At 43.1% G+C, this 27,532-nt stretch overlaps 1 protein-coding gene across 1 annotated transcript; it reads left to right on the top strand.

Moving 5' to 3' along the window:
- Window positions 1–27,302, top strand: LOC106573596 (cartilage intermediate layer protein 1). The gene is made up of 10 exons (XM_014148773.2): window positions 1–288; window positions 7,785–7,883; window positions 9,443–9,712; window positions 13,857–14,039; window positions 14,888–15,043; window positions 15,174–15,491; window positions 15,903–16,011; window positions 16,159–16,316; window positions 21,102–23,518; window positions 23,632–27,302. The coding sequence occupies exons 1-9, from the start codon at window positions 225–227 to the stop codon at window positions 23,504–23,506; spliced, it is 3,762 nt and encodes a 1,253-aa protein (XP_014004248.2). The 5' UTR covers window positions 1–224; the 3' UTR covers window positions 23,507–23,518; window positions 23,632–27,302.
- Window positions 27,303–27,532: the final 230 nt, after the last annotated feature.

Below are 27,532 nucleotides of genomic sequence, written 5' to 3'. Positions count from 1 at the left end.
GAAGACACAGATGTGAGAGAGCACTGGCCAATGGTGAGCAGAGGGGGGCTGGATTAGACTGCACTCTGGGTGTCCCTTCTTTTAAGACTCCTGTTCCCCATCTAATTTACAATCCTCATATGGCTGGGTTTAGGGACCGGAGCAGGTTTTCCCTCTTGACTTGATAATATAATACACGCAGAGAGAGAGAAGGAAAGCATCCAAGTTTGTGATTGTGGGACACCATGTGGGACGTTACAAAAGTGTCACTACTCCTGTCTTTCCTGGTGGCAGTGGCAGCGGCTCAAGGTATGTCAAGTTAAAGTCCTCCTCAAAATGTGATGTTAGTTCAGATTCATTATTGATGTGCAAATAATTATATCACTCGGCCTTTTTACATATCTCACAAAAAGTCATTGAAATTGTTTGTATACTCATCAGCAGAACTCATTTTCCAGGATATTTTAGAATAGGTTCTTCGTAACACTGCCACTGTGTTTTGTATCATTGCCGTTGTCTTGCATGCCATTTAACTGTAGCTGTGGTAAGCAATGTCATTACTCCAATGAGAACTTCATAATAGCCAATTCAACCCTGAAGCCTGAACCGCTTCATCATTCTGACACATGCTGTCAATGATCCACTGCTTGTCTTTAGAAGCTCATTCTTATGGTATAAAAGTATACATTGAGTGGACAAAACATGCTCTTTCCATGACAGACTGACCAGGTGAGTCCTGATGAATGCTATAATCCCTTATTGATGTCACTTGTTAAATCCACTTCAATCAGTGTAGATGAAGGGGAGGAGACAGGTTAAAGATGGATTTTTAAGCCTTGAGACAACTGAGAAATGGATTGTGTATTTGTGCCATTCAGAGGATTTACAATACATATAACACATTGAAGGTCAGTGTAGCACTCTCTCTCTGTGAGATTGTGTGTGTGTTTGCAGTGTTTGGAGTGAAGGCACTAAATGGATTAAGGCTGGCCCACGCCACCATTCCCCCTTTGCCTGCAGTCACCCGACTGAGAGAGAAATAAGGAGGACACGAGGGCACAAACTGAACTCACACAGCCTCAATTATCAGCCAGTAGATATGCAAATTAACTTCCCTCCTGTGGCTAATTAAAAAAGAAATATACTTACATCTTTACGTGCTGCTGCTTTAAGCTTAACCCGCACCAAAGGTCTGACTGGCACCCAATTAAAATGCTTATAGAGAGTGGCGCATAAACACTGAGTGTACAAAACATTAAGAACACCTGCTCTTTCCATGACATAGACTGACCAAGGGAATTTAGGTGAAAGCTATAATCCCTTATTGATGTCACCTGTTAAATCCACTTCAATCAGTGTAGATGAAGGGCTGGAGACAGGTTAAAGAAGGATATTGAGCCTTGAGACAATTGAGACCTGGATTGTGTATGTGTGCAATTCAGAGGGTGAATGGGCAAGACAAAAGATTTAAGTGCCTTTGAACAGGGAATGGTAGCAGGTGCCAGGTGCACCAGTTTGAGTGTGTCAAGAACTGCAACGCTGCTGGGTTTTTCACGCTCAACAGTTCCCCGTGTGTATCAAGAATGGTCCACCACCCAAAGGACATCCAGCCAACTTGACACAACTGCGGGAAGCATTGGAGTCAACATGGGCCAGCATCCCTGTTGAACACTTTTGACACCTTGTAGAATCTATGCCCTGATGAATTGAGGATGTTATGAGGGAAAAAGGGGGTGAAACACAAAATCAGGAAGGTGTTCCTAATGTAAATATAACTCTGTATATAAGGACAATACCTACAGATCTAGCCCTTCCATTTGAACACTTTCAGATGTTTTTATTAGTTACGATGACTATTTTTGAATTTGAATTTGTTACATTTCATTTTGTTTTGAGTTTTGTGCACATGTACTTTAACAATTAGTGTCTTGGCACCAAACGGTGTATGGCACTCAAATAAAAATAAACCAATCAAATCAATCATTAGAAATACTTGCACACATCTCTGTCTTCCTGAACCTAAACTTTGCAAGGTGAGAAAGTAGCCTATCCCAGTGGATGTCAGTGTTGGACCAGTAGTGGTTCTTTAGTTGTGAATGGTGAGATCATACTGTAGCACCACAGGGGGGCTGTCTGTCTCTGCAGGGATATCCCACCACTGGAAGTGTTAATCATGTGGTGTCAAGTCATCAGCACTCTCATTTTACTAACATGCTGTCATGTTAATGAGAAGCAGATGGATGTTAGGGGTAACACATGTTTCTCTGGGGGTGATTATATAATGTCTTTGTAGGGATCCGGGCCCCTCAATTTGAGCGGTGTGTGAAAGTGGCAGTAGACTAGTTGTTATACAGCAAGTGTGTTATAATGGATGGATAGCCTTGGGATTCTTTAAGAATTCAGTGCAAGTACTGGATAGTTTTGCCTGTTCGGGAAAATGATCACACTGACTAGGTGTTTGATAGAATGGATAGTGATGTAATCACTCGCCAACACATTGTGGCAGACAAGGGTAGTATTTGTCCCCATCTCACCTCGATACATTACCCGCCGGCTGGAGCACTCACCAAGTCAGCACTCACCAATAAAACAAGTAAACACAAATCCTCTATCCCACTTTCTCACCTAACTGACAGGTGAAATGACTCTCTCTGGTTTCCCCTCTCCCTCTCCCTGTCTCACTCTTTCCTTTTACTTTTCATTTCCCTTCCTGCTCCTTCTCTATCACTTTCCCTCCATCATTATCTCCATCCCTCTCAGTGTTCAGAGATTTATGATGTGTTTTCCCTATTTGAAGAGACAGCTTCTGCTCCTGGATGCTATACCGAAATGGACTATACCGAAATGGAACACTGTGACTATCAGTCAAGCAAAACTAAGTCCCAGGTCTTAGTGGAGTGTTTTAAAGAGCCAGATGCCACACAGGCTGCCCGTAATGAACTGTAATCTCCCATACCCATACCAGTCTCGGGATAGAGGTGGAGGTGGGCCAACTGGGACCATGAAGAAGCAGTCTCAGAGCTCCAAAGTCAATGTTGTCCCTGTGCTAATCTGCTTCATTCAGAGGGACTAGCTAATTCTCCAGATGCTGGCCACAGACTGACTGGAGAGCAGTGGTCCAGCTAAACCACAATCACCACACCAGGATGTGTAGCCCATTGACTTAAATGAGAATGGGAGGGAGAAGAAAGGGATCAAAGTCCCTTGTATTCCCAGCAATCACCACATCAAGGCCCAAATGATATGACTCCGGTTTCTCTCTGGCTCGCTACCTTTTGAAGATGCGATGCCTGTGTTTGAGGATGAAAGTGCACAAACATTACTTTGAGGCATAGGACTAGGCTAATGCTCAAGAAGCAGTTGTTTCTAGAGCTCGTGTATACCCATTGCAGAAACCCAGGTGAGCACTTGCAGTGGATTTAATGGGGAAATACCATTGAGGCCAATTGTTTTTTTTTAGAGCCTGAATGAGGAAATGCAGTGCGGTAGAAAAAAATCACATGAAGAACACAAAGCCTCTGTGTTCTTTTTTAAAATCCCCCCCAAATCTTGTGGTGGATTTGCATCATTAGTTCATGTCAGGGGCAAAACTGTATAATGAGGCACATATGCCTTTGACCAGGAATTAGTCAGTGGCTCCCCAACCAGCCCTGAAGCCAAGATTGATGGAGGGAGGGAGGGAGGGAGGGAGCAGAGAGAGACCATCTGATTCTTCTACCACAGCACACCTCAGCCAGATAATAGGCCAACTAAACAAAACAACTTCCACATGTCTGCAAGGCCATGGCATAAAAACTCACATGCATACGTACACACACGCACACTTTCTGGGCAATCATTTAATGTCCATTGGTTTGACACAAACCCTTGTCTAAATAAAATGCTTCTGATTTTGAACAAATATCTCCTTATTGCCTAAATCTTAATAAGGCCAGGTGACGGATGTTTCCAGTGCTCTAGCACTTCACTGCACACACCTGTTATTACAATTAAGTGTGGGGCTGTGGCATGGCAAAATTGCATCAACACTGTGTGGAGAGACGCTCAACATTCAGCCCAGTGCTCAGCCCCGCGAGCCCCCACTCCATCCAAGCTGTTACATAACACAGAAAAGTGTTTTTACATTTTCTTCTTGTAAGGCTCTGGAATATTTTAAACAATCTCCAGACCTGCTGAAAGGCCTGTGTCTCTGCCCAGACAGATTTGGGTTGGCAATCTGTCTAATCTGACTACTGAAGTCCTTTCTCTGGGTAACTTCAAAACTTATTTTTTCATTTTCTTCAACTATTTATTAGCATCTGGCAGCTGCCGAGTGTGCATGCAGCTCTGTCTCGGAAAACACCCGGCTGAGAAGGCAACAGGAGAGGAGAATGGCATTTAGAAGGGCCTGCAGTATTAATAGATGTTTTTGTCCTTGTGTACCCTGTAACTAAAGCCCAGCACCACTTTATAGTGGCAAGATCCCCAGAATAAGTACCAGAGTCCAGTAGACACAACAATGCCAGCCACACCAGGCATTGGCACCAGAATGGCCAAAGCAGTGCAAGGGCAGAAGCAGGCAGAGGGGAGCTTGAGACAATACTGGATCTGACGTAGAAATTCTAACACCCAGTTGAGAGTTCGCCTCCATCACTAATATAACATTGCATGGTATTCAGCTTTATTACGAGAAGCTAGCCTGTATGTCTATATTGAGAGAAGCTAGCCTGTGTGTCTATATTAAGAGAAGCTAGCCTGTGTGTCTATATTGAGAGAAGCTAGCCTGTGTGTCTATATTAAGAGAAGCTAGCCTGTATGTCTATATTGAGAGAAGCTAGCCTGTGTGTCTATATTAAGTGAAGCTAGCCTGTGTGTCTATATTAAGAGAAGCTAGCCTGTGTGTCTATTTTGAGAGAAGCTAGCCTGTGTGTCTATATTGAGAGAAGCTAACCTGTGTGTCTATATTAAGAGAAGCTAACCTGTGTGTCTATTTTGAGAGAAGCTAGCCTGTGTGTCTATTTTGAGAGAAGCTAGCCTGTGTGTCAATATTAAGAGAAGCTAGCCTGTGGGTCAATATTAAGAGAAGCTAGCCTGTGTGTCTATATTAAGGGGGAGAAAGAGGGTCTGCTAATAGGCACAGAAACATACTTGGAACCATTGCTAATGTATTGGTTCCATTACATGGGACTATACTTTGACCTCTTTCAGTATCTTGTTACTGGGTTGGAGTTTTACGAGGGTGGTGGCGAGGTAGGAGAGAGGCCTCTATTAGGGAAGGTTAAACAGGAGTAAGGACCTCAAACAAAGAAGGAAATCCGGTTAAGTTTAAGTGTGTTTCTTCTAACATAACAGTGTGTTTCAACATGTTTTGGATGAGGTAACGCCACTGACGTACCATTAGCATGAAACAGCACATATAAAATCACTGGCTTTTTAAATTCACATATAAAGTGTTAACAAGCCACTCAAAGGAACGTTAAATAGTCAAAGTCAACTACTGGAGCCTAGGCCACTCAGGCCAGTGCACTTAGACAACTGCCATAGCTGAAGTTGCAAGGCTGACGTGTTTATATTTGATTAAATATGGATTCTGACATAAAAAGCTATAATGCCATTATGCACCTCATAAAATTACTCTTGTAATCTTTTAATGGTTTAGGCTTCAATATCAAACATCTTGAAGTGATAAGTGTAGGCAATGTGCCCCTGTTGGAGTATCCAAGGCTGGTAATAGTGCCGTTCTCTGTCCAGTAGATTGTTAATATGACAACGTCACTTGGAAGTGTGTCTAAGCCCGACATGCATCCCTTCATTGACGTTGAAATTGTTTTCCTCCCCTCAGTTAATCTAGTAAAGACTAGGAAAACTGAAGAGAGAGAAACTGAGCTAGTCTGCTGCATAGGCACACCAGCAGTGCAGAGGTTGTGCGGAGAGACATTTGTTTCTATTTAGCCAGTCATTCCATCATGTCAATCAAATATTAAAACCCCTGTCTATGATCTACAGTATCAAGCCAGATATGAAAAGCCCACCTTGCATTGAAAGATAGCCCCTTGCTTTACTGTTAAACACACAGCTGCAGTATGTAGGCCTACAAAGCTGAGGACAGCGGTCAGTCTGGTTTAAGCAGACTGCAAAGACTGACCTGGAACTTACGGAATACTACTTGTAAGAGAAGCCATTCACTAGGTTGAAGACCATACTAGGAAAAAATGCTCCAAAGCCATAAAATTGGAAGAGAATCGTGTTGGCGTAACAAAAAAAGACCCACAGTCAGCAATAAATAGCAGAGGGACTGAAGCTTGCCTCTGCTTTGGGTCTTTGTGACTGTGTCCATAAACTCAGCGGTGGACCTCGTAAAGTGGTAAGCACTCTCACAGACAGACAGTCAGTCAGGCAGGCCGTGAGACAGTCCGTGGTGGGAATGGCTTTCTCAGGCCACGATGGCTTCAGGCAGGCGGTTGGGAACTGAAGGAAAGGACACACGTCTCCGCTGTCAGCCCTTTGATGCCTGACGCTGACGCATATGTGAATCATGAATGTAAGTGTGTGTAATATCAAAGGGGACAACTGGCTGCATTGCTGCATGGGCCATTGCAGCATAATGACAAGATCAGGTGAAGATACAGAGGAAAGTCAGAGAAGGGAAGAGAAGGCAGATGTAGAGATGACAGAAGGACTGATGGATCAAGGCCAAACCGTATCTGAGACGGGGATGAGGTGGAAAAGAGGGAAAAGTAAGGCATATTGGCAGCATACGCTGGACAAGTCACTTCTAACGGATGGCTTACGTGAGCTGATTCCTCTCAGCTGTGTGTGTCTCAATGGGTCTCAGCATCCTGGCTTTATTGATGGAGACGTGTTCATTTAAGGGGGACGTTTGGGCTGTGGAGGGACCCAACAGACAGGACTTGTTTCAAAGAGGGCAGCCAGAAAACTAGCTCGAAGACACACACAGTTTCAGACACACTATCCCGCCACTAGACATAGACAAGGTTTCCCTCAGAGAGTGGAGGAATGTAACCTCTGGTACGTGGCTCATTGAGAAACCATGAGGAATCATCTCTGCTTGTCCTTCCCACTTTCCCTCTCTCCATCACTCTCCCGCTCTTTCTCCCTCCAGTCCATCTTCCTTTATAGAGGCTCCAGCTCATTCATTGGCTTCTGATTAGAGAGAGCGAGAGAGCGAGAGAGAGAGATTTTCCATATGGCCCCAGGTCCTTAATGAGACTGGACAGTGTTTCGTTGTGAAAAAACTGAACGTGCTTGGACTGTGGTGTAGTCTTCTGACTAGTGTGTGACTGCGTGTGTGTGATATCAGGTGTTCTCACACACATCTGGATGGAGCTCTTCCAGACTGATTGCTGGCACCTAGCTAGCTCGCGGGGGCGGTAAAAGAGAACCATGCTTGTCTTTGTATTCTGGTGGCACCCAGACAAAGCCGGGGGATCTGGAAACACAGACACCCCAGCGTCAGTGCACCAAGATCGGGTGTCCCAACCCAAGACTTCTCCCTGGCCTTCAACCACAGCCCGCAGAGTGAGACGTAGACATTCCTCTCACATTCACAGACACTCAGACAAATTGATGAGAACATGCCGAGGACCAACTCCTCAAACAAGTAGGTCCGTAGACTTGAAATCCGGCTTCCATAAATCTGGTTCTCCCCGTTGTAAAAGTTGGTGGATCCATTGAGCAGAGCTCCTGAGGTCACTGTTACAGTGTTACAGTGTGGTAGTGTGGTAGTGGTGCAGCGGTGCAGGTAAGGTTGGGCCCTGCTGGTCATGGTGTTAGGTTGTATTCATGGTGTGGTTCTCCCCATCCAGGGCCCTTCAGGAACAGCTCTCTGCTCAGGAAGTGGAGTCAGACAGACAGGAGCAGGAAGCTGGCCTACAACATGCTGACTGAGCCACAGCAGACCACAGGTGAGTGAGCTCACTCCTAATACCACCTGGTTGACCTATACAACCTGAGGAGGGAACACTCACTCAACAATGTGTCTTCTGCCTCAGACAGAGGGGTTTTCTTCCTTTGATGTACTGAAGCTCCCAGGCTTTACACACCCATGGCAAGTGCAGAAAACCGATTTTTAAAGTTTTATTACATACTAGTAACATTTATACATACAACCTATCAAATTTAGGGGTCAAGTCCATTTCCAGTCCAAGGCCAATGTTGAGACTATGAGCCCCACCCCCCTTCTACAATTCATCAACTATACCCTGTTTCTAATGTGTAATCAATGCTCAGTTCCCACTCAGCACTCACATTCCATTATGCTTACATTCAGTCTCGCTCCTTTGAATGAGCAGTCTGGTGGAATGATACAACGGTGTTAACCTGCCAGGATCATATCAGAGCAAACAATAGCATGGAGTCTACTTTATATTCACATGAGTGTAGTTTAATTTAAGCAACTATTCATTAAATCCAGTCCAAATGAATATGTAAGCCAACACACACATTATCCAGATACAGGAAATTAAAACTAAATACCTAATGTCACCACAGGGTTGAAAACCACTGGCTTTTAAATGAACAGAGAGACTAGAGAGAGGGGTCACTATGTCTGTTGAGAATGTCTACTGACGATAGCACACAGCACGGTGAGCACACATCCTGACAACGTCCACCAATAGATCACTTCACTTCTCTCTCGATGCCTCCCAAGGAGCTCGTTCCAATGATGAAATCTATTATTCAGAGATCCATGGTATGTTGCTAATGCAATGCAGCGAGGCTGTTTCTTCACATCTTTGGAAATCCTCAGAGTTGAACATGTGGCAGACAAAAGCTAGATGACATGACTCTTTCCCTCCTCATCTGCCTTCTGAGTTGGCTTGGAAAGAGTTTGGTCAACGCAGGCTCCCCTGGGCGTCTCTACTCAGCAGACAATGACAGTAGCAGACTATTCTCTTAAACTGTGCAACCTTCGGCCTTGTGAGTGGTGCAGTGGTCTAAGGCACTGCGATGCAGTGCTAGCTGTGCAACTAGAGATTCTGGGTTCGAGTCCAGGCTCTGTCGCAGCCAGCCGCGACTGGAAGACCCATGGGGTGGCGCACAATTGGCCCAGCGTCGTCTGGGTTAGGGGAGGGTTTGGCCGGCAGGGATGTCCTTGTCCCTTCTCGCACTAATGAATCCTGTGGCGGTCCGGGCGCAGTGCATGCTTTACACAGTCGCCAGGTGTACAGTGTTTCCTCCGACACAGTGGTGCGGCTGGCTTCTGGGTTAAGTGGGCATTGTGTCAAGAAGCAGTGCGGCTTGGTTGGGTTGTGTTTCAGAGGACGCACGGCTCTCGACCTTCGCCTCTCCCGAGTCTGTACGGGCGTTGCAGCGATGAGACAAGACTGTAACTACCAATTGTATACCATGAAAGTGGGGAGAAAAAGGAGTAAATAAAAACAAACTGTGCAACCTTATCCCACAGTTGTGATCCGTATCTCCTTGTCCATGTCTCCCTTCTCCCAATCTGCATGTACGGCAGGTGTGACTGAATGGACGTCCTGGTTCAACATCGACCATCCAGGGGGGAATGGAGACTACGAGCGGTTAGAGGCCATCCAGTTCTACTACAGGGAGAGGGTGTGTGTCCGGCCGGTGGCCATGGAGGCCCGCACCACGGACTGGGTGGCAGCAGCAGAGACCGGGGAGGTGACCCACTCCAGCCTGGAGAAGGGCTTCTGGTGCATCAACAAGGAGCAGCCCTACGGACGCATCTGCTCCAACTACTACGTCCGCTTCCAGTGCCCACCAGGTACCCACAGACCACCATGCACCATGCCCCATTCACATGGGTTATAAAGTAGATATGCTACAATAGCTTTGTGTTCAGGATTCTGAACCCATACTGTGCTTAGGGGATAATGGAATTTTGTGAGGGGATTAGCCAACTATCCATGTCACCCCTAGTTACTGTGCTGTATACTGAGTCGAAACAGAACCTCAGTGGAGGTAAAGCCACTTAAGCCATGCATCTGCTGCTCTGCTTTGGCCACTAAAGATATGTTTATTTCTTTTTTTTCTCCTTTTCCCCCCCCTTTTTTTTAGGGGTGAATCAGCTTAATATTGCGGAAAGATTGTTGATTCCATTAATGTAATTGTCTGCATCATTTCCAATCCCCAATATATTTTTGGGGTAAATATATATATATATATATCCATACACATACACGTACATACCCATACATATGCATAAATAAACATTCATACATATATACAGTTGAAGTCGGAAGTTTACATACACTTAGGTTGGAGTCATTAAAACCCGTTTTTCAACCACTCCACAAATTTCTTGTTAACAAACTATAGTTTTGGCAAGTCGATTTTGACATCTACTTTGTGCATGACACAAGTAATTTATCCAACAATTGTTTAGAGACAGATTATTTCACTTAAAATTCACTGTATCACAATTCCAGTGGGTCAGAAGTTTACATACACTAAGTTGACTGTGCCTTTAAACAGCTTGGAAAATTCCTGAAAATTATGTCAAGGCTTTAGAAGCTTCTTATAGGCTAATTGACATCATTTGAGTTAATTGGAGGTGTACCTGTGGATGTATTTCAAAGCCTACCTTCAAACTCAGTGCCTCTTTGCTTGACATCACGGGAAAATCAAAAGAAAGCGTTCTGTCTCATAGAGATGAACGTACTTTGGTGCGAAAAGTGGAAATCAATCCAAGAACAACAGCAAAGGACCTTGTGAAGATGCTGGAGGAAACAGGTGCAAAAGTATCTATATCCACAGTAAAACGAGTCCTATATCGACATAACCTGAAAGGCCGCTCAGCAAAGAAGAAGCCACTGCTCCAAAACCACCATAAAAAAGCCAGACTACGGTTTGTAACTGCACATGGACTTTTTGGAGAAATGTCCTCTGGTCTGATGAAACAAAAATAGAACTGTTTGGCCATAATGACCATCGTAATGTTTGGAGGAAAAAGGGGGAGGCTTGCAAGCCGAAGAACACCATCCCAACAGTGAAGCACGGGGGTGGTAGCATAATGTTGTGGGGATGCTTTGCTGCAGGAGGGCCTGGTGCACTTCACAAAATAGATGGCATCATGAGGAGGGAAATTATGTGGATATATTGAAGCAACATCTCAAGACATCAGTCAGGAAGTTAAAGCTTGGTCGCAAATGGCTCTTCCAAATGGGTAATGACCCCAAGCATACTTCCAAAGTTGTAGCAAAATGGCTTAAGGACAACAAAGTCAAGGTATTGGAGTGGCCATCACAAAGCGCTGACCTCAATCCAATAGAACATTTGTGGGCAGAACTGAAAAAGCGTGTGCGAGCAAGGAGGCCTACAAACTGACTCAGTTACACCAGCTCTGTCAGGAGGAATGGGCCAAAGTTCACCCAACTTATTGTGGGAAGCTTATGGAAGGTTACCCGAAACGTTTGACCCAGGTTCAACAATTTAAAGGCAATGCTACCAAATACTAATTGAGTGTATGTAAACTTCTGACCCACTGGGAATGTGATGAAAGAAAAAAAAGCTGAACTAAATAATTCTCTCTACTTTTATTCTGACATTTCACATTCTTAAAATAAAGTGCTGATCCTAACTGACCTAAGACAGGGAATTTGTACTAGGATTAAATGACAGGAATTGTGAAAAACTGAGTTTAAATGTATTTGGCTAAGGTGTATGTAAACTTACGACTTCAACTGTACGTACATACTTTTTTTTAGATTATACCTTTATTATTCCCCGCAAACCCTACCAACCTTCCCCCAATTGGAGTAAACTAATAAACAATAACACTTAGGTTTCTACCTTCAGTTTATACATATTATACACATTTTACAGACACAATCTATTTTACAATAGTTATATTTTCTTTGTTTTTATGTCCTTTCTCTATTTCTGATGTCCATCCAGTTTGATTTCTATTTGTAACTGTGCTATTTCACAGAATTTCTGAACCTATATACATTTTACAGACCCCGTATGTTTTACATTGGTTATCTTATTAGTCCCACCCTTCAGCTCCATTCAACCCCTCCCATCTATCTCTTAACACCATCCATTTTGGATTTCTATTTGCCATATCTTTTCCAACTGTGCTGTGATGTTTCACAAAAGTACTGAACCTTTCTATTCTCATAGCTTCTACAGATAGAAAATTAAAGATACATTTTTTTGCTAAAATAATAATTATATTATTGTTTGATTGACCATGGCTTTTCAAATCACCCAGTATTGCTATCTGCAGCGTCAGTTCTAGGAAAATGTTGCAATTCTTCAGCCATTCCTGGACCTGTGACCAAAAACGAGCTACATATGGACAGTACCAAAATAAATGATCTAATGACTCTGCCTCCTCACAGCAAAATCTGCAGAGCTGGGAAGATTGTATCCCCATATATATAACATTATATTGGTTGCAAGAATTTTGTACAGTAATTTAAATTGAAAAATTTGAAGTTTTGAATCCGACATTGCTTTGCGTGTTAATTCATAAACCATGTGCCATGGAATGGGTACATCGAAAATCTCTTCCCAACTATTTTGCAATTTATGTGGCACAGCTGTCAATTTTTCGTCCTTGAATGACATTTTTATGTTATTATTTATTACACTTTTCTTTAACCATTTATGTTCTTTAATACAGGGCCGACAGACAAGTTCCTTACTTTTTTCCCCTTCTGCTTGCCTCTTCCATTTTTGTGGTAATGCTGCAATTAGTTGGTTGTAATTTTGGGTAGAGCAGACATTTCCATGTCTGTGTTAGCTGCATGTGTGACATAACTCCACCAGTCCTATTTATGACATCATTCACTAAAAGTATACCTTTTTTAAACATTTCATTGAAAAATACATTTTTTTTAATCAATTAGTATATTTGAGTTTAACCACAATATTTGTTGTATTATTTGTTCTGTCTTTTCAGGTGGATTATTCTGAAATTGCAACCAACCTTCTAAGGCTTTTAAAAAAAATAACGATATTTTGGAGATTATTTCCTTTTCAAACAACCGAAAGTGAGCATTTGTAATCTGAATAAAGGGAAAAAGGCCATTCTTGAACATGGGGTCAGACATTCCTACCAATTTACTAGAGAACCAGTTTGGATTTAAGTATAACTTTTGTATGACTGATGCCTTTAGTGAGAGGTCTAATGCTTTAATATTTAATAATTTCTGCCCTCCAAATTCATATTCGCCCATTTCATTTTGTCTGGCTTGCCATTCCAAATAAAATGGAATATTTTTTGTTCATATAATTTAAGAAGCTGGTCACTAGGTGTAGGCAAAACCATAAGCAAATAGTTAAACTGTGATATGACTAAAGAGTTAATCAGGGTGATTTTTCCACAAATAGACAGGTATTTTCCTTTCCATGGTAGCAAGATCTTATCTATTTTTGCTAACTTTATAAGAGCGTCTGCTAAATGACTTAAATGTAAATGTAAGTGAGATCATTTCTTTCTTTTGGGATTTCTTTTCCGAGGCTGTCCACATCCCCCCACTAATGATCTGTTTGTCTTTTTTCTACTGTGAAAGTCCTGGACTTATTTTTTCAAACTACAGGCTACGTTACTTACATAAAGATGCCATATCTTAATTTGAGACAGTTTGCTACAGCTAGAAAATAATCCTGAAGCAACAAGAAAGGTGAATTATGATGTGGATTATAATTAATGGACATTTTTTGTTAGGGCAAATCAAATCAAGTGACATTTTAAAGTGGAAATTACAAACTTTAGAAGCCTTTTTAAACCTCGAGTACACTAGAAGTTTGCATTTCCAAAAAAGTGATCAAATTAAGATCCTACATCCGTAATTCTCAGTCCAGGACTGGAATTTTAGGTCTCTGACCATTCTACCAATTCTATTTCTATGTGGATTCCATACTCACCCTTGTCACAATGTCTTGTCTTGTGTGTCCAGTTCAGGCCTACTGGACGGACTGGTCCGCCTGGGGCCCCTGCTCTGCTACAGCCTGTAATGACGTGGGCATTCAGGTCCGTCAAAGGAAGTGTATGAGCATCCAGCCCATGCCCTTGCTACTGGTTCCGCCATGCCAGGGGCCCCAGACAGAGAGAAGGGAGTGTGCCACCCTGCCATGTGAAGGTATCCTCACAACACAACCTACACATAGACCTACAGTGTACATATCATGCCAATATTTAACATGAAGCCAATCCTAATAATTATCATTTTACGTAATTCGTTCGCAAGAGACTGATCAGCTGATCGGGGTCATTATTGACATGAAGATAATCACAACAGATCTGAGATGGAGCTGCAGTATGCGGCTGTTAATAAATACAGTGACTACGGCCACAGTAGAGCCAATGCTGAACCACTCTTAGAAAAAACGGGTTCAGCTGTCCCCATAGGAGAACCATTTTTGGTTCCAAGTAGAACCCTTGTGGGTTCAATGTAGAACCCTCTGTGGAAAGGGTTCTACATGGAACCAAAAGGATTCTACCTGGAACCAAAAATAGTTATTCAAAGGGTTCTCATATGGGGACAGCTGAATAACCCTATTAGGTTCTAGATAGCACCTTTTTTCTAAGAATGTATATAAAACCATCTTCTCCACATGCCACAGTTTTGCTAACTTCTCCCTAACATGGGCTTCTAACAATTATCTGTCACCATCGTCAACACACCTTCGATGTTCATAAAGCTCCAGGGGCTTTGATCAGGAGGAGGCTGTCACTGTGCCCTTCCCTCTCTAATGGTCATCAGTGGCAGCACTGTTTCTGCTATCTCCCAGAAAGAGGAGGAAACTACCTGATGTAACAATGTAACAATTCTGTTACGGCACACTTTCATCAGGTGACCAGTAGCCTGGCAAAAGTCCTGTGATAATATTTTTTACAATGCATCTTTCCTTTCACCTTTCCTTGAAGCTACAGTTACATTATATGGATCATTCATGTTTATGCCCCATGTCTCTGTTGTTTGACTAGCCAAGTGGACTCAGTGGGGTACGTGGGGAGCATGCTCAGTGACCTGCGGCAAGGGTCGCAGGATCAGAAGGAGGACCTGTGTGAGAACCTCTATAACAGTGCAGTGTGTTGGACAAGCAGCTGAAATCCAGAAATGTGGGAAAAATCCATGCTCACGTAAGTCGTAAAGCTAAAGAAACATACACAATATGGCTGTAAAATCTGAATAATCATTCTAATCATGTGTAAAAGTATGCTGAATGTATTGTGTGTGGGTGTTATTGTGTATGTGTGTGTGTATCTGCAGCCAAATGCAAGCGTGAGTGTCCCTATGGCCGTCCCAGTGAGGACTGTAGCCGCTGTGTGTGTGTGGGCCACATGCTCCAAGGAGAGGTACTCAGTATGACCGGTGTTCCCGTGATGGGGGCCAGGATAGCGCTGGCCAGCCGACCCAAGATCATCCGTACCCGCACTGACGCCAAAGGCCTCTTCAGGCTCCCAGGGGTCTGCTCCAGCTCCCCCAGCCAGCTCTACATCAGGAAGGAGAAGTTTGCCCCGGCCACTGCATCCACCTCCAGCAACAGCAGCGGGTCATCCTGGGTACAGGCAGTCCTAAAGTACGCAGGTGAGTTATACTAAGTTAGTAATGTCAACAAATAGCCCAATGATGAAGCATGTTCTCTATGTACTTAGTACTGCTTTGAGCCAGTCAGTCTGTCATTATAACCATCCATCTACTGTAGCCAGACTAGGGTAAGGACATTTAAAACTACAATATGGACCACTGGAGGAAAGTCTGAAGTAGTTGAGTCCTTTACATGCACATATACTTGGAAACTAAATAAAAATAAATGCAGTCACAGGGGCAGTATTTCACCATAATCCCACACCAATCATTTTTCATAAGTATGGAGACCAAGAAGAGTTTAAACTGTAGGCCTGATTACGTTTTATTTTGATCAGGATGCGTTTGTGGTACCATTCACAACAGTCCCAGAGCCAGGTTTTTAAGGATTTGTTTCCTACTGCTTTGCAGAGAAGCCATACATTGTAAAGCACCCAGAGGACAAAGTGCGCTTTGAGGGACACCGTGTGATGTTATGCTGCAAGGCAGCAGGGGCGCCCATGCCAGACAAATACTACTGGTATGATCATGCATTCCTTTGTTCATTTGCCAGAAAAAAATCTTACAAAGGTTTTTGGGAAGCATGACTAGATAACACATTATATTAAACAACTTACAAACATTACATTTTCAGTATAGATTTTTAATGGTATGTTCTTCTCTCCAGGTATCACAATAGGACCCTATTGGACCGGAACGTGTTCAAATATGAAGAGGATCTGGTGCTGAGAGACCTGAAGCCTGAGCAGACAGGACATTACTACTGTAAAGCCAGCAGCCAAACAGGAAGCATCAAGTCCTCACAGGCATTCCTCAGCGTTATCGGTACATATAGACCCTATCCATCAAATCCTGTACTGTACCTGTAGGAATGGATACTATGGAAAGACACTCCAGCAAACTGAATGAGAGTGAGGAAAAAACCCTGCAGAAAATCTACTGTATCTGTAACATCGAAAAAATACACCCAAGAAAAATAAGATCATAAAATATCAAGGCCTCCAGAATCTGGCAGTACCTGGAGAAGTAAGGTTTTATTATGTTTACATTGGTATTAAGCAGCCTTTTCTAAACAGAGATTATTTACATTATTTATAATAGACAGTAAAAACCAAAATCCCACTTCTCCAGAGCTCCCCTTATTGAAGTGAAATCCAAGATTGTCAATAAATCCTGTTAGTCAAACAAGTATGTGTTTCCGCATCCGTGCGGGGTAGATACACATTGTGTGTATTCCCCAGTTGCTTGTTAGCCACGATATAGATTGACAAAAAGGGGCTGCGGGGGAGTGTGCTAAAGCATTCAGCCACGGGCTTCTACAGGAGGATATGTTCTGGCTCTAAGTCACTGCAGCCTGAGAGATTTGCCCCTGTGAATATAACAACAACACCTGGAACACCAAGGCTCTGAATGAAGAATGATTTACCTGCTTTACGCTACCAGCCCATTGTGGTTCCCATCACTACGGAACATTAGGCTACACTCCAGTTAGTTAATAAAACATTCCATCCATATTTAAAGACAGGACTACCGTTTTGTTTTGTTTCTTTCAGTTATTTAATTCGTTTTTGAAAGAATGCAGAGCGGCCAGGAAATGACACATTGGGTTGAAGTCAGTTGAAGTCGGAAGTTTACATACACCTTAGCCAAATACATTTAAACTCAGTTTCACAATTCCTGACATTTAATCCTAGTAAAAATTCCCTGTCTTTGGTCAGTTAGGATCACCACTTTATTTTAAGAATGTGACATGTCAGAATAATAGTGGGGAGAATGATTTATTTCAGCTTTAAATTCTTTCATCACATTCACAGTGGGTCAGAAGTTTACATACACTCAATTAGTATTTGGTAGCATTGCCTTTAAATTGTTGAACCTGGGTCAAACGTTTTGGGTAGCCTTCCACAAGCTTCCCACAATAAGTTGGGTGAATTTTGGCCCATTCCTCCTGACAGAGCTGGTGTAACTGAGTCAGTCTTGTAGGCCTCCTTGCTCGCTTTTTAACTTCTGCCCACACATTTGCTATAGGATTGAGGTCAGGGCTTTGTGATGGCCACTCCAATACCTTGACTTTGTTGTCCTTAAGCCATTTTGCCACAACTTTGGAAGTATGCTTGAGGTCATTGTCCATTTGGAAGGCCCATTTGCAATCAAGCTTTAACTTCCTGACTGATGTCTTGAGATGTTGCTTCAATATATCCACATAATTTTCCTACCTCATTACACAATCTATTTTGTGAAGTGCACCAGTCCCTCCTGCAGCAAAGCACCCCCACAACATGATGATGCCACCCCCATGCTTCACGGTTGGGATGGTGTTCTTCGGCTTGCAAGCCTCCCCCTTTTTCCTCCAAACATTACGATGGTCATTATGGCCAAACAGTTCTATTTTTGTTTCATCAGACCAGAGGACATTTCTCCAAAAAGTACGATCTTTGTCCCAATGTGCAGTTGCAAACCGTAGTCTGGCTTTTTAATGGCGGTTTTGGAGTAGTGTCTTCTTCCTTTCAGAGCGGCCTTTCAGGTTATGTCGATACAGGACTTGTTTTACTGTGGATATACATACTTTTGTACCTGTTTCCTCCAGCATCTTCACAAGATCCTTTCCTGTTGTTCTGAGATTGATTTGCACTTTTCGCACCAAAGTACGTTCATCTCTAGGAGACAGAACGCGTCTCCTTCCTGAGTGGTATGATGGCTGCGTGGTCCCATGGTGTTTATACTTGTGTACTATTGTTTGTACAGATGAACGTTGTACCCTCAGGCATTTGGAAATTGCTCCCAAGGATGAACCAGACTTGTGGAGGTCTACAATTTATTTTCTGAGGTCTTGGCTGATTTCTTTAGATTTTTCCATGATGTCAAGCAAAGAGGCACTGAGTTTGAAGGTAGGCCTTACAATAAATCCACAGGTACTCCTCCAATTGACTCAAATGATGTCAATTAGCCTATCAGAAGCATCTAAAGCCTTGACATAATTTTATGGAATTTTCCAAGCTGTTTAAAGGCACAGTCAACTTAGTGTATGTACACTTCTGACCCACTGGAATTGTGATACAGTGAATTATAAGTGAAATAATCTGTCTGTAAACAATTGTTGGATAAATTACTTGTGTCATGCACAAAGTAGATGGCCTAACCGACTTGCCAAAACTGTAGTTTGTTAACAAGAAATGTGTGGAGTGGTTGAAAAATGACTTTTAATGACTCCAACCTAAGTGTATGTAAACTTCTGACTTCAACTGTATAAATCAGGCTAGGTGTCCCGCTAGCATGTCCCGCTAATTACACACATTGAAACTAATGCTAGTAATGAAATTCTAGGTAATTAAACATACATTTAGTTGGTTAATAGGAAGTGTGACAGAGTGCGCCATTCAAATCTGTAATTTTTCATTAGAATGAGTATACAAAACATGAAGAACACCTGCTCTTTCCATGACATAGACTGACCAGGTAAATCCAGGTGAAAGCTATGATCCCTTATTGATGTCACTTGTTACATCCACTCCAATCAGTGTAGATGAAAGGGAGGAGACCGGTTAAATAAGGATTTCTAAGCCTTGAGAGAATTGAGACATGGATTGTGTATGTGTGCCATTCAGAGGGTGAATGGGCAAGAGAAAAAATGTAAGCGCTTTTGAACGGGGAATGTTAGTAGATGCCAGGCGCACCGGGTTTGTGTCAAAAATAGTTTCCCGTGTGTATCAAGAATGGTCCACCACACAAAGGACATCCAGCCATCTTGACAGAACTGTGGGAAGCATTGGATTCAACATGGGCCAGCATCCCTGTGGAACGCTTTCGACACCTTGTAGAATCCATGTCCTGATAAATTGAGGTTGTTCTGAGGGCAAAGGGGCGGAGGTGGTGGTGGGTGGGTGGGTGGGTGGGTGGGCGGGGGGCAAGTCAATATTAGGAAGGTGTTCCTAATGTTTGGTATACTCAGTGTATACAGTGGCAAGAAAAAGTATGTGAACCCTTTGGAAATACCTGGATTTCTGTATAAATTGCTCATACAATTTGATCTGATCTTCATCTAGGTCACAACAATAGACAAACACAGTCTGCTTAAACTAATAACACACAAACAATTATACGTTTTCATGTCTTTATTGAACACACCGTGTAAACACTCACAGTGCAGGGTGGAAAAAGTATTTGAACCCTTGGATTTAATAACAGGTTGACCCTCCTTTGGCAGCAATAACCTCAACCAAACGTTTTCTGTAGTTGCGGATCAGACCTGCACAACGGTCAGGAGGAATTTTGGACCAATTCCTCTTTACAAAACTGTTTCAGTTAAGCAATATTCTTGGGATGTCTGGTGTGAACTGCTCTCTTGAGGTCATGCCACAACATCTCAATCGGGCTGAGGTAAAGACACTGACTGGGCCACTCCAGAAGGTGTATTTTCTTCTCTTGAAGCCATTCTGTTGTTGATTTACTTCTGTGTTTTGGGTCATTGTCCTGTTGCATCACGCAACTTCTGTTGAGCTTCAATTGGCGGATAGATAGCCTAACATTCTCCTGCAAAATGTCTTGATGAACTTGGAAATTCATTTTTACGTCGATGATAGCAAGCTGTCCAGGCCCTGAGGCAGCAAAGCAGCCCCAAACATGATGCTCCTTCCACCTTACTTTACAGTTGGGATGAGGTTTGATGTTCGTGTGCTGTGCCTTTTTTCCTCCACACATGGTGTTGTGTGTTCCTTCCAAACAACTCAACTGTAGTTTCATCTGTCCACAGAATATTTTGCCAGTAGCGCTGGGGAACATCCAGGTGCACTTTTGCAAACTTCAGACGTGCAGCAATGTTTTTTTTGGACAGCAGTGCCTTCTTCCGTGGTATCGTAGACTCGTCAACAGAGATGTTAGCATGTTCCAGAGGTTTCTGTAAGTCTTTAGCTGACACTCTAGGATTCTTCTTAACCTCATTGAGCATTCTGCGCTTTGCTCTTGCAGTCATCTTTGCAGGACGGCCACTCTTAGGGAGAGTAGCAACAGAGCTGAACTTTCTCCATTTATAGACAATTTGTCTTACCGTGGACTGATGAACATCAAGGCTTTTGGAGATACTTTTGTAACCCTTTCCAGCTTTATGCAAGTCAACATTTTTTTATCTTAGGTCTTTTGCGATCTCTTTTGTTTGCAGCATGGTTCACATCAGGCAATGCTTCTTGTGAATAGCAAACTCGAATTTTGTGAGTGTTTTTTTATGGGGCAAGGCAGCTCTAACCAACATCTCCAATCTCGTCTCATTGATTAGACTCCAGGTTAGCTGACTCCAATTCGCTTTTGGAGAATTCATTAGCCTAGGAATTCACATACTTTTCCCAACCTACACTGTGAATGTTTAAATGATGTATTCAATATAGACAAGAAAAATACAATAATTTGTGTGTTATTAGTTTAAGCACACTATGTTTGTCTATTGTTGTGACTTAGATGAAGATCAGATCAAATATGATGATCAATTTATGCAGAAATCCAGGTAATTCTAAAGGGTTCACATACTTTTTCTTACCACTGTGTGTGCATTATATGCATTACATCCATAAAACATGAGTGTAATCTCATTGCTAACTCTATGCACTGTGTATTCCACAGCTAAAGGCATGCCGGAATGCAACCCCACACCTAAGAACCACCTCATTAGGCTGCCCATGGACTGTGTTCAGCCTGGGACTGACTCTAAGCTCTACAACGCTGGCCGCTGCCCCCACAACAAGTGTGTAGGCTCCCTGGACTTTGACCTGCGCTGCAGGGATGGAGGTGGCTACTGCTGCGGGGTCCAGAAGATGGAGAGCCGGGTGATCGACTGTGGGAGCTACAGCCTACCCATCAAAGCTGTGACTGAGTGTGGCTGCCTGAAGTGTGTGGTGCCCAAGGTGCTTGTGCGTGGCAGGGTGGTCACAGTTGACAACGATGAACCACTGCGTTTCGGGCACATGTACATTGGCAAGGAGAGAGTGGGCACCACAGGGTACAAAGGAGGTTTCACGCTCAATATAACCCCAGACACAGAGAGGCTAGTGGTCAACTTTGTGGATCCCACAGAAAAATTCATTGACACTCCTAAGGTGTTTATCTTTGACAAGAGAGGGGGCTCTGTTTACCATGACGTGAAGGTGATGAGAAAGCAGGAACCCATTGATATCAATGCTGGAGAGACAAATACCATTAACTTAGGAGAAATCAAAGGAGAGGACCCCATTGGACAGATTGTCATACCTCCAAATTCTTTCCACAAAAACAATGGGGAGGTGTACGAAGGTACGGTGAAAGCCAGTGTCACCTTCATTGACCCCAGGAACATCACCACAGCTGCTGCAGCGCCTGGTGATCTCAACTTTGTGGACGATGAGGGTGACATGCTTCCACTGAGGACATATGGGATGTTTTCCGTTGACTTCAGAGATGAGACGAACCAGGAAGTCCTAGGGGCTGGAGCGGTCCAAGTACTCCTAGACACACAGCATGTCAAAATGCAAGAGCACATTCCCAAAATGAAACTGTGGTCCCTCAACCCAGACACAGGTGTCTGGGAGGAGGAGAGTGACTTTCACTACACTCAGACCACATCTGGTGGTAATGGACGGCACAAGCGAGAGGAGCGCACTTTCCTCATAGGTAATATGGAAATAAGGGAGCGTCGACTTTTCAACCTGGATGTGCCTGAGAACCGCCGCTGCTACGTCAAAGTGAGGGCGTACATGACTGACAAATTCCTGGCCACTGAGCAGTTGGAAGGTGTGGTCATCAGCCTGATAAACCTGGAGCCCAAGCCTGGCTTTTCCTCTAACCCCAGAGCATGGGGTCGCTTTGACAGTGTGATAACTGGACACAATGGAGCCTGCCTGCCAGCCTTCTGTGATGCTCAGGTGCCTGATGCTTACACAGCTTACGTCACAGGCATTATGGGTGGTGAAGAACTGGAAGCAGCTCCCTCAACCCCCAAGATGAACCCAAACATCATTGGAGTGTCTCAGCCATATTTAGACAAGATAGACTACCAGCGTTCAGACCACAATGATCCAGCTCTTAAGAAAACAGCCTTCAGAATCAACTTGGCAAAACCCAACCCCAATAATTTGGAAGAGACCAACGGTCCAATATACCCCTATCAGAGTTTAATATCCTGTGAAAATGCTGAAGTCAATGCCAACCATTTCCGATTCTTCAGAGTGGAAAAGGACAAATACGAATATAACGTTGTTCCCTTTCAAGAGAACGACTTAACATCGTGGACAGGTGACTACCTCTCTTGGTGGCCCAACCCTCAAGAGTTCAGGGCTTGCTTCATCAAGGTCAAGATCCAGGGGCAAAGGGAGGTTATGATAAGGTCACAGAACCATGGAGGCACCCACCCTGAGACTGCAGGCCAGCTGTACGGCATCAGAGACATCCGCAGTACCCGCGACATGCACGTGGCCAACATCTCAGCAGCTTGCCTCGAGTTCAAGTGCAGTGGTATGCTCTTCGACCAAGCCGCAGTCGATAGGTCCTTCATATCAGTCCTCCCACAGGGCAACTGTCGGAGAGTGGGCATCAACAGCCTCTTAAAGGAGTACCTGACCAAGCACCCCCCTACCTCACCGAACAACGAGTCCCATGCCTTCAACATGCTGGCCCCCGTCGACCCCTTGGGGCACAACTATGGCATCTACACGGTCACGGACCAGAACCCAAGGGTGGCAAAAGAGATCGCCATTGGACGCTGTTTTGACGGTACCTCTGACGGCTTCTCCAGAGAGATGAAGTCAGACACTGGGGTTGCTCTGACCTTCAGCTGCCCAGAAAGGACTTTAACCAGGGAGAGTCTCTTCCAACGCCTCCAGACGAACCCCAGGCAGACCCTGTCTCAAATGGCACGGGACATGAGAGAGGCGCAGGGGTTGCAGGTCCGAGGAAGGTCCTCCCGGGTAGTGACCTACCCCTCTGAATCCACGAGCCGCAGATCCAGCTCCTCTAGCAGGAGGAGATCTATGATGCGGACACAGGACCGGCAGTAGATCTGCCGTTAAGTGAGTTACAAGTTTTCGTTGTGCACAGAATGTAAACAAAAGTAGTATTTTTAGTGTGCGTTAAGTTTTCCACTTTCTGTACTTGAATCCTAATAACTTTAATTTATTCCTAGGTCTTTGGGTTAGAAATGAAGATGACGTACTCTCACAAACAAAAGAAGGAAATGTCAAGTTGTGTCAGGTGGTGATGTTGGATGTGAACTTTCTCTGAACACAGTACGGTAATCTATTGAAACAGTAACCACTCCAGCAAAACCACACAGGAGAGAGAAATTAAGTCTTTTTTCTCTCTGAAACTTACTGGAAGGGTTTGGCAATACATATCAGTATTAATTGTATTCCTTGAGAAGAAATACATTTCTTTAGCTTTCATCAGTCCAGTAAAGCAAAGGATATTTATTTAATTGGCATTAATAGGATTTTAAGAAGGAAACCAATTTCCGAGAAATATTTGGATTTATCGCGTTCCACATTAACCATCGTTAACCAACCGTCTTTTCTGATATCTCTGATCGCTTGAGTTATAACCAACTGCAACTGTAAACGCCAGTCAAAATGCTAAACACTTCATAATCGATCAACGCTTTCCATTGCACTCATGAGTCCCTCAAGATCAAAGGAACATGAGGTCCTATTGATCTAGTTTGTTTGTAACAGACAGTGGGCCCCTTTTCTAGAAACCGGGAAGTCTTCTCTGACAAAAAGAGGCATTATTTAAGAAGATGCAATGGGGTGCAAGGAGTTATCGAGTTTGTGGAACAGTGGATGCTTCTTAGTGCTCTTGTTTCTAGCGTTTTTCTCTCCAAATAAGCATGTCACATTGCCAACTGAGATCCAGACCTTTTCTCTAACCTGGATACGACATGCACCGGGCCCCAGCCAACACAAGCATCCCTTATCAAAACGCATCTCAGCAGTTGACTAAACAGAGCCTGCGGTAGGGGACCTGGGAGAGAGAGGGGATTGTGAGGGATGACACAATTCCCTTCAGTCCTCAGTTCCCACAAAGTCCCCAAGTACTCATCCAACACACCTCTCTGTCTGTTCTTCAACATCCCCCCAACGTTACTGTCAGGAATGTAAAAAACTAAAACAAATCAACATCAGAGAAGAAACCCTATTTTTACATTGCAGATAATTAACTAGGCTAGTTCCAAGACAAAATTGACTGTATTGTTGTTAATTGTGGGAGTGTCTGTCTTTGTCTCATCAAGTGCAATAGCTATGTTCTATTTTGACCTGAGAGCCCTTGCAAATCATCACGTGACAAGCCAATGATACACCAGGTACTGCTGGTAAATAGGGTAAATCCTTCAGTAAGTTTGGCTGTGGTATACCGAGTGTATTTGTAAGGGAGCTTGTACAGGATTCATTTGCTTTTTGAATTACAGTGTATAACAATCATTTAAATGTTAGTTAATAATTTTACACTGTCAGTGCCACATATATTTCTGATATTTCTGCAATCTGCTCCCAATTATAATGTTTTCATATCTTGCTGCATGACGCATTAACTTTTAGCAAGAAGTGTACAATCATATTTTCAGTTTAGAGTACACAGTCCCTTTCCAGAGGGACACATTTATCTCAACGGTACTATTTCCCCATAGCTACTAAACAACAACTTATTAATATAGTTAACTTGCAGACAGACCTCTGATTATTACAGGACCAATTCCACAAATTTGTTTCCCAATGGGAAAATAGGCTCTGGGCGAATTAAGTTTTATTTAAACAGTCCTTCAGAAGAGCCAATTATGAGCATGCCATCTTTCTACCCCTCACTGAGTATGAGTTTTAGAGGTTCTCCAGTGCTTGGGCATTAGCTTGGCAAGTGGGAAGACATTCAAAGAGGCCCATTTAATTGGATTTAGTAATTGGAGGAAAGTTCCCCATTGATAGTAGGTCCAAACTTATTTATCTATGTAGTGGGTGGCTGTGGGTCCCTTCAGACTGCTGGAGAGCTCCTTGAGCTGAACTAATCCAAACCCAAATGAGTGCCTGTAGAACACGGAGGAAGCAAACATGGCTGGCTCGTAGTTATCAGTCCAGCTGTTAATTAGGAAATAGATTACATATACTCTTGGGGGCACTTTGAAGAGTTTAACCGAGACTGTCACAAACAACCAAACAAGTTGATTTCCAGACAGCATGTGGATATAATTTAGGCACAAGAGAGGTCTGTGGTCGAGTACGTTCAACATTTAAACGACCATACCTTTAAATTGGCTCAATTTTCGAGGTGTTTTCTTAAATGTCAGTCAGCAAAACCTCAGGGTAAATTGAAACCATTGCAGTTTATTGTACAGTTTATTGTACAAAAAAGGAGTTTAGATTTTGCACTCAACCTGAAGCTAGCAACAGCCCAAAAAACATCTTATAAAATAGATACTCGAGATCAGATAGATGAAACAAGTATATTGTACAGTGCCTCTGGAAAGCGACACGTGGAAATGATCGTTTACGGCCCTCTAGTCATTATCAATGACCTCTACCATCATGGGCATGTTAAACCCTCTTAGAATGGACAGTCCAGCAGTTCATTAAAATAAACCAATCAGCCTATTTGGAGCAGATTGTTGCATCCAGGCTATGAGTAAGATGATGGTAATTGGGTCCACGTGTGGAGAAGATAACTCTCATTAACCACAGTAGGGTGTGAGGCGAGAGAGAGGGGGCAAGGCAACAACTGTTCGACAACTGGAGGACTTGCAACACCAAAGAGGAGTCACTTCTGGAGTCACTTGTGGGAGAAGGGTGAGATTATCTTGTGATGGATTTGAATAATTAGAGAGAGCTGTTGTAGAGAAAAAGGGGGGAAAAGTGGTCTTTGGCCTCGCTGTCCATCACTTATCTGAAGCTGAAGTCGTCACTTATGGAAGTAGGCTGTTTAAAGTAAACGTGCACTGATAAGTTGACTGGTAGATGTTTCATGAAGAGGCTTTGAGGGAGGTTGAGAGACAGTAAGTCTAATTGCCAATGTTACACAACACATTGTGTGAGAAAAATAGTAAGGACTATCTGAACAGTCTCTGATCAGTTTCCAGTTTCCTGATTCATTAGCTTTAAGAGGAGAGAGTAATGGAAGAGAGTTTCCTATTCAAATGTAGAAACATGTTGATTTTGTGGAAGAAAAACGTCAAACAGAAAACAGATTGCAAAGATTGCCTTTTAATACAGAAGAAATAGTCAAATGACATGATCCCCTCGATTCCAGACACAGTTTCAGGTTTTAAAAATTCCCAAACAGGTTCATGCTTCACATTTCACATAAGTGATGACAATTTTTTTTTTAAATCACTTCGTTTTCGCTACTTCTCCATGGTAATTCAGCAGTCTCGTATTCCCACTTGTCCTGTAGAATGTTGAGGTACTAGGGCTTGTAGACTGACTGACACTATACAGCCCTGCCTTGGCTTCAGGTTGATTTCTGAGTGTGCCTGTGCCACCAGCATGATGAGTGCATGCATCTGTCCTCTCCTGTACAGTCTGGCTGCTCTCAGGGAGACTGTAACTTATTCAGGAATATCCTCTGGCAAAGCGAGAGGATATTGTCTGACCTATAAAGAGAGACTTGTATGGTTGCCACTGTGCTCTGGAAGATGTCTTGGGCCCCCATAAACGCATGATATAAATCCATTTCTGAGAATTCTCTGTTTAATCATTACGTGACATGTACTGCATGGCGTTGCCCATTTGATTTTCTTTTTCATGTGTAAATTGTGTATTATGGAATTTACTAAATGTATAAGGAATTGTAAATAAACCTTTGCTGTAAAATGTTCCGGTTCTATTATGTCCTGATTTGATACATGTCATATGTGTGTATTCAATGATAGTTCTGGAATAGTTCAGAAATATGCAAATGTGACTTTCAAAAAACGTAATTGGCAAAAGGGAATATTCCATTGACATGAGGTATCGTGAGAATGATAATGATATTGAAAAAAAAAAACACAAGATTGAGGGATAACTGGGTTTGCATAATTCATAACATCAACGACACAAAACACA

The sequence above is a fragment of the Salmo salar genome, chromosome ssa16 (assembly GCF_905237065.1).
Source record: "Salmo salar chromosome ssa16, Ssal_v3.1, whole genome shotgun sequence".
NCBI classification, from domain to species: domain Eukaryota; kingdom Metazoa; phylum Chordata; class Actinopteri; order Salmoniformes; family Salmonidae; genus Salmo; species Salmo salar.
The sequence above is the reverse complement of the archived record's forward strand: the minus strand, read 5'-3'. Positions and strand labels throughout refer to the sequence as shown.